The 14,461-nt window shown below is 37.1% G+C and overlaps 1 protein-coding gene across 1 annotated transcript in view; it reads left to right on the plus strand.

Moving 5' to 3' along the window:
• E(z) (histone-lysine N-methyltransferase E(z)) overlaps positions 1-14,461 on the plus strand; it is a 238,997-nt gene that overhangs the window by 91,701 nt on the left and 132,835 nt on the right. Inside the window, exons 9-10 of the mRNA XM_090387215.1 lie at positions 1,900-1,991; positions 9,554-9,731. Of these exons, the coding sequence (XP_090243341.1) occupies positions 1,900-1,991; positions 9,554-9,731 (270 nt within the window). The remainder of the gene's footprint in view (positions 1-1,899; positions 1,992-9,553; positions 9,732-14,461) is intronic.

Below are 14,461 nucleotides of genomic sequence, written 5' to 3' on the forward strand. Positions count from 1 at the left end.
GCCATTCTGAAGAAGTTCCCTGCTTGACACTGATCATTAACTGCTCTCATGATCTTGATATTATTTGGTAAATGTAACTGTTAACATCATGTCCTATATCTCTTTATTAATGTCATTTAGGAAAATCAGAAACAACAGTACTGATCCTTGGGGTATCTCACTTCTTATATTAGCCCAGTCTAAAGAGAACCATTAATAACAACTCTCTGCCTCCTGCCCTGCAGTCACACTGCAATCTGCCTAAGGATCTTATCTGCAATCCCAGCATGTTTCAGCTTATACAGTAACCTCTTATGCAAGACTGAGTCATGTGCTTTCATATAAAATCCAAATAAACAATGTCAAAATTATTTCCTACATAATTTCCTAACTCATAATTGACTCTGTCAAAATAGCTAACTGGGTTGGTTACACATGATTTTTCCCTTTAAAAAACCATGCTGTGTTTCCTTCAAAATTCCATTTCTGCCTAAACGATTCTACACTGCACTCTTGATCACTGCTTTCATGATTTTTCCTACTGCTGAAATCAGAGTGACTAATCAGTAGTTACTACTTCACTCTTAGAACCACCATTATTGATGATACGTTGGCACTTTTCCAGCACAAGGGAATCTTTTCCTAATACAGTGGTGTGCCCATAATTAATCTTAATGGTTCAATGCACTGTCATGTCACCTCTCTCAAAATTACTGGGTATGCATTGTCACCTCCAAGAGTCTTGCTTGCCTTTAGGCTCAAAAGTTTTCTAATAAACAGTCTTCTGTAATTTCAGTATCTCTAATTTCATTTTGCTAGCTTCATGCACACAGTTTCTCCTCACTGTAAAGGGTCTTTCAACTGTAAATAACAATGAAGATATTTATATATTTTGATATTTAAATCTTCCATATCAGCTGGTTACCTAAAACTTTTCCATTATGCAAGTGTTGGAGTACAAATGAATGAAGTATTCATTCATTTTTTCATACGTATATATTTGTATATGTTAAAAACTGGTTGTCTTTGTTCTTTGCTCTCTTAACCAGCTATTTCTCATAATTGACCTTTGCCAGCCTAATCATGGTAGGGACATTTGAATATTTTTGGCATTGTAGTGAGTATATATTAAATAAAATAAATCTGCAGTCATAAATGTTGGTCCAGTGCCAGTTGGCAGATCGACCATATTTAGCAGTCAGGGGCTTGAACCCCAGTCTACTCAAAGAGCATGTGCTATTGCACTCCCACTCCTGACCACTTATCTGTGGAGGCCTATATATGTTATCTTTATGTAAAAAAGGCATTAAGCTCTTCCATTGTGATTTGCAGTTGCCATTGGAAAGTCCAGTTTTGATAATTGATTTTATGTTGGTATGTAAACTTCTGCATCTATTTGTTTACTTGAGGTTATCAGAAACACTGAAGACTTATCATGGAATATATGGATTTTATGTTGGAAATTTTATTTAGCATTCAGAAGAAATTAAATGTATATAAAGAATAAAGAAAATTTCAGGAAACTTTTGGGCTGCTCCAATACCATCTGGCAGCATTCTGGATGTTATGGAGCAGCGCAAACCATCCAGAACACAGATTACCAGTTGGACAACCCTAGTCTAAAGTAAGCCAAAGAGACTTGCTCTTCATTAATGAACTGCTGGGTATGATTACGTTGCAGAAGTTTCTTCTTGGATTTTGAATCTCTAAATATCTATATCTTCAAATATTTGAAATTTTAGGGTTAGTAGTCATGTGTATATCGAGAGTCAAACAGTTCCTAAAGGAAAAAAATAAAAGAAAAAAATAGAGGCTACAAAATAGCTGAAATCATGAATGATGTTAAAGAATTTTTAATTACAAATTGTATAAAACTACAGATTTATATGTGTGCTTATTAATATCTTCTTTGTATTATAGCATTTCACCCAACTCCTAGTCAATTCAAGCGAAAAAATTGTGACATGAAACCAGAAACTCAACCATGTGGACATAAATGTTATTTACATTTGGTAAGATTTCCAGTTAAATTTTAAAAAATTATGTGAATAGAATACATTTATTTAACCCTTTTGTGTGTTACAGCAGTACTTGTATTGGTGTACAGAATTGAAATATATTGAAGTAATCAAAAATGGGAAACTTTAAAAATTTATTCTTATTCTTATTTCTGATATTATACTGGATGATGATAATATGACAAATGATCTTTAGAAACAACAGCCTTGTTATCCAAAAAAAATTATTTCCCCTGGCTGCTTTAAGGCAGTTTTAACTTTTTGATTGCCAGCTCTGTCGAAAAATTAATACTATTAATTATTAAGGCTAAATTTTTATTCTAAAATGAGGCCTTAGAGAATTTTGATGGTTATACTTCTTCGGTGAAATAATGATGTAATTTATTAAATAATTAATAAATCTGGCTAATAAATTTAATTAGTGCACCTGCATGAAAGTTAAATTCATAAATATAGTTCCAAATGAAAGCAAAAGAGTCGGCAGTGGTCTTAATATAGTATTCTGAATAAATGAACACAAGTTTGTATTTGCATTTGTTTTGGTTCAAGTCTGTATACATCACAGATGTGTTTAAGATTAAAAAACTCTGACTGGCTGCTAAAAGTTAAAAATATCATTAATTTGTAATAAGTGAATTTTAGTGTGGTATGAGCCAAAAGTTCCTGCACTAGTTCATTAACAAAGAACATACTTATACTTTAGTCACAGGTCATATTACCTTAGTCACATTCAGGATTAATACACAAAGTTCATGATTGCTGGAACTCTGGTTTTGGGATCAAATTCAGTACTGTCTGTAATTCTGTCTGGACTTCTTAAATTTCTAAAGGAGGGACACCGGCAAACAGGTTTTTCTGTTCATGGCTGAGAAGGTGAAGCATAAACTTTCCTATGATCCATTGCATATTCAGATCTTCTATTTAAATGCACTTGAATGTTTCGTATTATAGCCAGGCCTTGCATAACACGAGTTTGATTAACGCGTTTTTCAGTTACCACAATTTGAAAAAATTATACCACTTTTTACTTTACGTGATGCAAATTTCCAGTAATGTGATTTTTTTATGTGTTAGTTGAAAAATATTCGAATTGTGCGCTAAGTGTCTGATGGTCAATAAACAAGCGTTTGCCTGCTGCCCACCTCAACTATCAGAAGCATACACATTACTTGTTTGTCTCCTCCTAATAAAGTAACGTGCAGACGTATTTAAAAATTCTAATTTTCTACCCCTGTTAACTATGGATGAAAGAAAGAGTGAAAAACAGCGTGATTGCAATAAAAAAAAAAACCAAAAGTTATTACTTTAGCTGAAAAATTTGAAGTTATTAAAAAACATGAAAGTGGTGCAAAGAATGTGAAAATCGTAAGAGATCTAGGATACAGCGAGTCTACCGTATGAACTGTCTTGAGCCATAAGGACGAATATAAAGAGAAAGGTAAAGTTTCATCAACTTCTTTTGTTTTACAAAATGCCGGAAACAGAACTCTAATAATGATTGAACCAGAAAGTCTTTTATCAATTTGGATAGAAGATTGCAATCAAAAAAGAATTCCATATTCAGAGCAAAGCTATTAACATTTTTACTAAGCTCAAAGAAACAAAATATCAAGGGGAGACTGAAACGTTTGTTCCTAGTTCAGGGTGGTTTGAACGTTTCAAAATCGAGCAGGACTGCATAATGTTAAAGTAATGGGGGAAGCTGCTAGTGCTGATGAAGATGCTGCAGCCAGATTTCCTGGAGAATTGCAAAAAAATCATTCGGGATGGTGAATATGACAATCGGCAAATATTTAATGTTGATGAAATGGGCCTATTTTGAAAACGGATGCCTACTAAAACTTATTTGGCTACAAATGAAGCATCACAACTGGGTATAAAGTCTCAGAAAATCGACTAACACTTTTATCAGGAGGTAACGCTTAAGGTGATTTTAAATTGAAGCCTATGCTTGTGTACCGTACACAAAATCCTAGGGCTTTAAAAGGATATAGCCATCGAACTCTTCCAGTCATTTTACGTTCAAATAAAAAAAGCATGGATGACCAAAGCCCTATTTGAAGACTGGTTTACATCTTATTTCTGTCCAACAGTTGAAGCCTATTGCAAGAAAAATAATCTTACTTTTAAAGCTCTGTTGCTTTTAGATAATGCACCTGGGCATCCTTCTGCACGTGGTGACTTAAATGAAAATATGAAAGTTGTTTTTTTACTGGCATTAGCATTAGTAGAGGCACATGATGCAAGAAAGCAAGCTTATGCAGCATCAGCCAAAAAAAAAACCTGCTCCCATTTCACCCCTCCATTCATTCCAAATACCTGTCCAGCTCAGCCTTAAATTTATTTAGGCTACCAACTTCCACAACAAAGGATGGAAGTCTGTTCCACCAACCAACTACTCGCTGGCTAAAGGCAAATTTCCGCACATCTATCCTACATCTGTCTTTCCTAAATTTGAATTTATGCCCTCTCAGGTGATTATTCTGAGCAAGAGGAAGAATCCCATCAGCATTGAGCATGCTCAAACCATTCAGGGCTTTATACACCTCAGTCAGATCACCTCTCAGGTGCCTAATCTCCAGACACTGTAATTTGCAAAATTTAAGCCTTTCTTCGTAAGAGCAACCCTTTGTTCCATTCACTAATCTTGTTGCCCTTCTCTGTACTTGTTCCAACAGCTCTACATCCTTCTTAAAATGAGGCTTCCAGACCTGTATACAGTACTCAAGGTGTGGCCTGACCATTACCTTATACAAAATTTGTACAAGGGGATAACACCTCCTTATCCCTGCTAGAAAAATTCCTATTCCTATATCATTGACAAGACACTATGAGCTACTCTTGCAGACCGTCTGCACTGCTCAGAAAACTTCATATCTGCCTGCACAATTACCCCCAGGTCCTTTTCGTTCTCTACCACTAGAGTGTAGTACTACAGAGTTGATACGACACTCTGAGGTTACTGCTTCCCATATGTAGTACTTTACATTTGTCAATGTTAAACTTCATTTGCCACCTCTCAGCCCATCTGCTCAACTTTTCTAGATCCTTTTGCAGCAGCGTACTGTCATTAGCTTCCTTAACAACCCTGCCAACCTTCGTATCATCTGCAAACTTGGACATTAAGCCTGATATACCATCATCAATATCATTTATAAATACAGAAAACAACAATGGACCCAACACTGAACCCTGAGGGACTCCACTAATAACATCAGTCCACGATGAGCAGTGTCCATTGATTACCACTCTCTGTCTTCTCCCGTTCAACCATCCCTTTATCCATAGCAGCAATTTGCCTCCAGTGCCACACTGCTTCAATTTGTTCAGCAGTCTTCCCTGTGCAACAGCATCAAAAGCCTTTCTAAGATCCAAATATATGATATCAAAGTTATTCCCTGCATCCAGTTCCTTTGTGACCACATCATAGTATCCAATCAAATTGGTCAGGCAAGACTTTCCCTTAACAAAACCATGCTGTGTATGAGCTATAACTGAAGTCTTTTCCAGATGATCCTGCAGTGCTTCTTTAACCAGTGCCTCCATTAATTTTCCTGGAACAGAAGTTAAACTAACAGGTCTATAATTACTTGTGTTGCCCTTTGATCCTCCTTTGTGAATTGGGGTCACATTTGCACATCTCTAGTCCACGGGTACCTTCCCTGAGTCCAAAGAAGCTCTCATAATTATGGCTAAGGGTTTGCTTACTTCCTTTGCTGCCTCCTTTAACATAACTGGATAGATCCCATCCATCCCGGGTGCCTTTTTTATGTTTATCTTCAACAATTTCTCCTCCATTTTCCTCTCAGTTATTATAAAATCATGTAGCTCACTGCCAGAGTTTAACTCACCTCTGGCATTCCTCTCCCTGAATAACTCCTCATGTGTGAATGTAGATGCAAAATACTCATTTAGTTTGTTGGCGAATACAACTTCGTTATTGCAATCCATGGACCAGGGGCTGATTGCAACTTTCAAGGCTTACTATCTCCGTAGAACATTTGCACAGGCACTTGAAGCTGCAACAGGAAACAATGCAATTTCTGTACCAGAATTTTGGAAAAAATATAACATACGAGTGGCCATTGAAAACGTTCATGCAGCATGGGAAGAAATGACAGCCAGCAATATGAAAGCAGGTTGGAAACATCTTTTACTCCATTGCACAAACGATTTTACTGGCTTCAAAGATGCAGTTCAAAAAGTTATTGAAGAAATAATTAATATTGGTAATGAACTTGGTTTCAAAGGCTTGGATACGCTAACGTTCAAGAATCACTGAATTCACATTCAGAACAGCTAAGTGACAACGACAAAATGGTACCGCAAAGGAGTAACGGTAAAAGAACTAGGCAAAATCTTTCATATTGCAGAGAATCTTAAACAAAAGGTAATGGATGTTGATCTAACATTGAAAGAAGCATGTTATTTCTCCGGGGCCTAGAGAAGCTTGTTGTCGGCTATCAGAAATTGTATGATGAAAAAAAAAGCCAAAACTATTCAACCGACTGTGTTCAAATATTTCTGCAGCAAATAGTTAGTTTCTTCATTATGTATTTTATGCAATAAACATTTAATTCTATAATTATTTTTATTATCTTTTACATGGTATGCAATTAAAAAGTTATTTAAAATGTATTTTTAAAATTCTTTATGGACATTCCTGAAGGTCACGGACCAATTATAATTTTTCCTATTAATTATTATATTTGATTAACGTGTTTCCATTTTGCGTGATGCACTCGTGGGGCGAATTAATTGTGTTAATCAAGGCCAGCCTGTATAGGCCTAACATCCCAGCCACATGATTAATGGTATGTCATTGTGGATGACTTTATGAACTTTTTCCATGTTGTTTGCATTACTCCAGCTCAATGCAGATGACCTAAGCACTCTGAACCTTTATCAGATGTTTGATCACTTTTAAACCTGAAAACACTGAAATGTCTGTCCTTTCCATCACCAAAAGCTGCTTTCAACTTATTTCTCTTGAATAGAACAGTTGTGTTCATTTGTGCAGTCAGCAATCAATTTTATAATATCATTTATGAAGAATTACTCTAATTCTAAATCACATTTGCTGAACCTTGAACACTTGGTATATTGGTGACTGCGACAAAGATTCTGGTGCTTGGTCTAGGCAACTCTGGCATCCACTTTTTTATTCTGTCTTTTTTTGGGATGAAGTCTTGTAACTTGTTCTTCATTGATGGAAATTCCTTGCTCTGTATCTGTTTCTTCCATTCGTTTTTCAACAATATCTTCTTCCTCTTCACTTTCTTCATTGTTTTGTGAGCTTCCTGAATTGGAAATATTACCAAATAAGTTCTTCAAATAATCGTTGCTTTCCTCTAAACACAACTGTTTTCAATTTGTTTCAATAAATAGAAAACTGTGTTCACACTCTGACTGAGGAGTAAACTGTGGTTAGAAATGCTCTGTATCCCAATGAAAGTTTCTCTGCTGAAAGCTGATTTGCTTACAATGGGGAAAAAATTTGAATAAACTGTCACATTTGAATGTAAGCATTAGTCAGATTGCATGATGAGGTAATCTGATGCTTGCCATTCAAATTTGATCTGCATTTAAATCCAGTTCTTCATACTTGGTTCAAATTTTACTATTCCATTTCAAATTAGACTGTTTCATTCAATTCTATTCCTCATTCAAATTTAGTTGGTTCATTAAAATTCAACTAATTAAAATTTGAAATGAATGAGCTTATACACAGGGTATAAGTGTAATTAATTTCAATGGCTATGACATTCAAAAATAGCAGGCAGTTAGTGTATTCTTGACATTAATCAATTTTTGGAACAAAAGAAGGCAAGAAATAGTTTAAAGTGAAACACTCACTTTTTGTTTTTATTATTAAAAAAAAAAAAGTTCCCTGATTAGTGTATGGCAAAATCTAAAGAGAAACCAAAGGGATAGAGGAAGTGATGTCTAAATTTGCAGATCATGTAAAGATCAGTAGAGTTAGTTAATGATCACTGCCAAGCAGAGCTTCTTCAGAGTGACCTAGATAAACTTCAGGGATGGTCAAAAAAGTGGCAGCTATGCTTTAATTCAGCAAAATGCAAGGTCTTACACCTGGGGAACAGCAACCCCAAAATAACTTATACACTTGGTGGAGTTGAACTAAAGTCAGTACTTTAAAGTACTTTACAGTACTGACTTTAGTCACTTTTGACTAAAGTCAATACTTTAAAGTACTGACTTTAGTCAAAGTTCTCCCAAGTTACAATTCGGTCATGTCTGACCATATTGTAACTTGGGAGTTACAATACAGTCAAACATGAAGTTCTCCGAGCATTGTAGACAAGTTGCTAGGAAGGCCCATGGTGTCCTGTCGATGACTTATTGAACATTTTCTAGTAGAGATAAGGACATTATATAAGGCTGTTGTTAGACCACGCTTGGGATATTGCGTTCAAGTGCGAAGACCACACCTAAAAAAAGACATTGAGCTTTTTGAAAGGGTCCAGAAACGGAAAACTCGACTCGTGAAATCGGCAAAAGGGTGTCCTTATGGGGAAAGACTTTGAATATGTGGCTTGCAGAGCTTGAAAACTAGACACTTTAGAGGCTCTGAGAGGCAGTAGAATGAGGATGAAATTTTCAAGGTTATAAATGATTCTAGAACTAGGGGCCATAAATTCAAATTACGTGGGGGGGGGGAGAAGTTTAGATTGGATTGCAGCAATTTTTATTTTAGCCAGCAAGTTATAAATTACTGGAATAAGTTACCTACATGGGTGGTTGAGGCTGACAGTTTGGGGAAATTCAACCTACGGGAGGAGGGAATACATAGGTTGTCTATTTCCTTTTCTTTTATTATTTATTAATTATTTTATTTAATTCTTTTTTTTTTTTTTATTTGGCTGGTGCAGCATAAGCCTTAGTCTTCCATGCATCACATGGCCATTACTAAAATACTAAATACCCTCCAGATAACACTTACTAGCATCGCACAGACACCACATGAGAAGTGTAGTGGACTACAAAAACTTCAGACAATATCACCTTGTCTGTTAAATGGCAAAAAACTGCTTTCTTGTAATCCATAATATATCAAAATGCAAACAGAAAGTACAGTATAATCACTTAGAGCAATGTCTGCATAACTTATGAAAGTGGTCTGTAGGAATTGACAATAAAATAGAGCTTTTTTCAGTGATAGGATAGAGTCTCATTAGCAGTGGTGGAAGATACATACAGGTATGTCTGTAACAACCTAATTAATTGTATTTAAAAAGTAGTTAATATATTTCATGTGTAGTTTAATATTTTTGTGGGCTATGACTTATGCTTCAAATATAAAAGTAATTGTGGTTTCCATCTCAAAGATAAAAGTGGTCTGTAACTGAAAATAGGGGTAAACACTGATTTTGTGAATATTAATGGGGAAAGGTACATGAAAGGATTTGATTTTATTTCCAGATTGAAAAGAGTGGTGTATGTCAGACACCATGCTAGCAGTGGAAGTGGAAGGTTAAAAGGTAATATACATTGTGTATCACTGGGTTTTTTTATTTATTTTTTTTTTTTTTTAGGAATCTGTGAAAGAGAAACTGAGGGAAAGGCAACGGGAAGAAAATGAGTTAGGAGAAAGGAGGAAAATGAGAAAACAGATGTCATTAGATAGTGGAAATGAAGCAAGCAGTGAAGATAGCAATGATAGCCTACGGTCTACTGGAAAAAAGCTAATAACTGAAAGGGATGAAAATCCAGGTACATATTTTAATTTTAGTCATTTACTAAGTGCATGTGCTTTGTTTAAATGTGTTATACAGCAACATTTTACTGTTCTTTTGCATCTATACGTTCCAATTAAAATTTTGATTCTAAGCAAAATTATTCTATGTAGTCAGTGAAAAATTTTCATAAAGTAATGATAGTGGTGATTTCCGTAATGAGGAATGTCAAATTAAATATGACAGTCAGTATAGTAGAATTGGAAAAAAATCATCTTATAGTATCAATCTGAATTTTTAAAATAGCATTTATTGTTTGAACAGAGCAAGATTATTTTATTTAGAACAAGATTTATGTTAGAGGTTGTTTATGAATGGGTATGGCACTTCCATCATTTCTACTACCCAGGTAGTATAAATGCATCGTTTATTCATATCTCATATTGTGAACACCTTCACAACGAGTTGCCTAGGTATTGCAATATTTCGAACAAGTAACACTTCTCTGGTAGAGAAGACCAGCAGAGAACCCATGCATAAACAACCTCTTTCATACTCTTAGACATTCAGTCAAGAAATATTTTTCGATTAAACCACGCACACCATCAAGCATCTCTTATATTGTGGAGTTATACTTCATAACTGGGTTGTCACTATTGCCACATGGTACCTGTCCACCCGCCGATGATGAAGCCAACTAGCTTTGAAACGGTGCCATCTGGGTGGTGGATCCCATCTGAGAATAAGTTACATTAGTCTTCTCTACCAGAGAAGTGTTACTAATTCAAAGTAGTGCAATACCAAGGCAACTCGTTGTGAAGGCATTCACAATACAAGATATGAACAAACGATGCATTCATACTACCTGGGTAAGTAGTATGAATGATGGAAGTGCCATACCCATGCATAAACAACCTCTTTCATACTCTTAGACATTCAGCCAAGAAATATTTTTCAAAGATTTGTGTTATAGAATCTACATGGCCAATTTTCTTTTTTCTTTGCGATTATTAACAGAGCAAAAGATTTTTTACATACATTATACAAGGGATATATACAGGATCACAGGCGCCTCCGTAGCCAGGTGGGCAGGAGCAGCAGTGCGTAGCATACGCTTCTTGATTAGATCGGGATTCGAGCCTGTGCCCACCAAATATGGAGGATGTGGAAAGGTCAGGGAATGACCACCACATATCCCCAGAGCAATATGGTCTTAGTTGCTAATGCTCCTAAAAACCAAATAACAACAACAACAGGATCACAAGCTATGCAATGCATAATAAACAAAGACAATGAAGAATAATGAAAAAATACATAATGCAATGTAAAATGTGTTAAAAGAATTTTGTATAGAATATATAAAATTTATTAGAAAACAGGCCTTGAATGCATATCACTGTTTAAGTTCCAGTAACTGAAAGACTGGTTTAAGTTAAAATTTATTAAAATAAATAGGTATATACATAAATTAAAATACTAAAGCAAATATTAAAAGCAGTAAAAACGATAAAATACATACATATCAGCATTAAATATATGCTCAGCAGCAGTAGTAGCCAAGTGTGTGTGTGTGTGTGTGTGTGTGTGTGTGTGTGTGTGTGTGTGTGTGTGTGTGTGTGTGTGTGTGTGTGTGTGTGTGTGTGTTGGGTAAAGTAACAGATGCTGACTGGGCATAATCATAAATCACACCTCCGGTGCTGGTAATGCAGCATCACGCATGTGTAAGGAACGCCAGCACTCGTCGTACTGTAATATGGCAGACTCCATAATGGGGTGCACGTGCACTCCCCTATTAAGATTAAGATTCATAGTACTGTTACAGCTCACTATGTGTGGTGCTTCAAGTCACAAGCGTTGACGGTAATCATGTGAATAGTCTACGGTTTGAATGTCTCGTCAGGGATCCAGATTATGCTGCTCGACCCAATAATGCTCAGCAGTAGCCAAGTGGTCAGAAGCAGAAGTGCAGTAGCACACGCTCTTTGAGTAGACCTGGGCTCAAGCCCCTGACTGCTAAATACAGTCGATCTGCCAACCCACACTGGACCAGCATGCAGATTATGGTCCATTTCCCTCAACATGCAGTGGGTTGATAATGGCCATAGTTTAATAGCGGAGCACTCAAATTTAGCAGCATGGAGAGAGCCAACTCATGTTCTGAAACATGATCTTTCAGTCTCACCAACATAACACATCCCACAATTCAAACTTGTAATTTGGTAAATGGAACCGCTCAGTAACAAAGGAGAAATAAGTGTTTTCACTCTGGAAATAATGGAATGCGATTTCCTACCAGGGAGTTGCACACATTGTGTATGGTAAGAGCGTAAAATTCTAGTGAAATGCTCTGATGTGTCCAGATAATAAGGGATGTAGGCAACAACAGAAATAAACTCATTATCATGGGGAGGATCTGATCGAGTGCCAAAATCGTGAGCTTGCAACTCGCACCTATCCAGAACACCAGGTGGATAACTGCAATTATAAAGCTCCGTTCTTACTTTAGAAATCTCCAATTGCTTATCACTAATGGAGCTGGAATGCATCCATGTTCGGGTAAATAAGGTACGGGCAGTACTACATAAATGTCCAGGAGTGTATGCAGACCCCATAATTAGTAAATTGGCCTGCACACAGGTTTCCTGAAGATGGAGATAAAGTGTCCACACTTTACAACCTCCTGTTGCTCTCAGCTGTTGCTGATCATTATTTGGTTGAGCAGCATAACCTTGATCCCGACGCGACATTGAAACCATCGACTATTCATGTGATTACCGCCAGTGCTCATGGCTTGAAGCACTGAACATATTCAGCTGTAACAGTACTACGAATCATAATGAGGGAGTGCACATGCACCCCATTATGGAGTCTGCCATGTTACAATGCAGTGAGCGCTGGCGTTCCTTACACATGCGTAATACTGCGTTACTGGCATCGGAGGTGTGATTTATGATCATGCCCAGTCGGCTTCTCTTACTTTACCCAATGTACATATATACTCAGTACACCATTCACCGACCAGCTGATGAAGGGACAGTTTGCCCTGAAAACTTCTATTTTATTTTTTATATATATTTAACACTTTTTTGTATTTTATTGCTTTTAATGCTTTCATTTTATATATTTTAGTATTTAATTTATGTATATATCTATTTATTTTAATAAAGTTTAACTTAAACCAGTTTGTCTGTCGTTACTAGAAATTATGCAGTGATATAAAATTTATTTTATAGTTTATTAAAATACATTAAATACATTTCATTCATTTGTTTATTCATTTCTGTTACTTCTTGGTTATAAAACTGGCACTTGGAAATTAATTTACATTCACAGTCTAGATGACTAGGCTTCCTTCTGCAGGCAGCCACAAATCAGTGGGCTGGTTTTTGTGGGTGCAGTAAAAAACTGGAGCCCCCAGTAAAAATCTCTGCCAAGACCAACGAACTTGGACACCAGCAGCTCTGGCCTGAGGTCTCATGGAGATGGCCCATCAGGCTATAGGGATGTTGGAGTTTTATTCACTTCACAGGGACTTGGCAAACTGTCCCTACCACTCAGAACCATTAAAGCATGTGATTATGGCCCCAACATATCCTCTGATACTCAGAAGGCTTATATAAAACCACCTATGTTAGGAGTATTCTTTTGTAAGGAAGTTTCATTAAATCCAACTTCAAGGGTAGAACTTCAAGGATCTCTTAAGCTGGGCATGGTGAAAGTGAGCACTCCACACTCTGTCTGCTAAGAGTGGTACGCTTCACACACACACACACACTCACACTCACTCCACTCACTCACTCCACTCACTCACTCACTCACTCACTCACTCCACTCACTCACTCCACTCACTCACTCACTCCACTCACTCACTCACCTCACTCACTCACTCACCTCACTCACTCACTCACTCACTCACTCACTCACTCACTCACTCACTCACTCACTCACTCACTCACTCACTCACTCACTCACTCACTCACTCACTCACTCACTCACTCACTCACTCACTCACTCACTCACTCACTCACTCACTCACTCACTCACTCACTCACTCACTCACTCACTCACTCACTCACTCACTCACTCACTCACTCACTCACTCACTCACTCACTCACTCACTCACTCACTCACTCACTCACTCACTCACTCACTCACTCACTCACTCACTCACTCACTCACTCACTCACTCACTCACTCACTCACTCACTCACTCACTCACTCACTCACTCACTCACTCACTCACTCACTCACTCACTCACTCACTCACTCACTCACTCACTCACTCACTCACTCACTCACTCACTCACTCACTCACTCACTCACTCACTCACTCACTCACTCACTCACTCACTCACTCACTCACTCACTCACTCACTCACTCACTCACAGCTCTGTATGGAGCAGATGGGAAGGATTCTAGTAGGTATTTTTCTTCCTGTCCCAGTGTATCCAGTTGAAGGATTTTCTGTATAAACTGCTCTCTCTCTCTCCCTCTACCTCCCCCTTTTGGAGCTTTGTTTCAGGCAAGTATCGACTTGCAGTATTTTTGCTTATCCATGGAAAGGGTACGTGGAGATAGGAAACTATTATCTGGTTCTGGGGGATTGAGGGATTCCTTGTGAGGTAAAATGTGAATATATTCCGTGATAAGAAAAGATGGAAAATAAACACAAGTAGGGCATTCTATTTCCACTGAAGGTTGATTAAACTTAGTCTTTTTGTCTATTTTAGACAAATGACATTATCCACAATTCAGCTTGTGTTGC

The sequence above is a fragment of the Mastigoproctus giganteus genome, chromosome 13 (genome assembly GCF_048544385.1).
Source record: "Mastigoproctus giganteus isolate SK-2022 chromosome 13, ASM4854438v1, whole genome shotgun sequence".
Lineage (NCBI taxonomy): Eukaryota > Metazoa > Arthropoda > Arachnida > Uropygi > Thelyphonidae > Mastigoproctus > Mastigoproctus giganteus.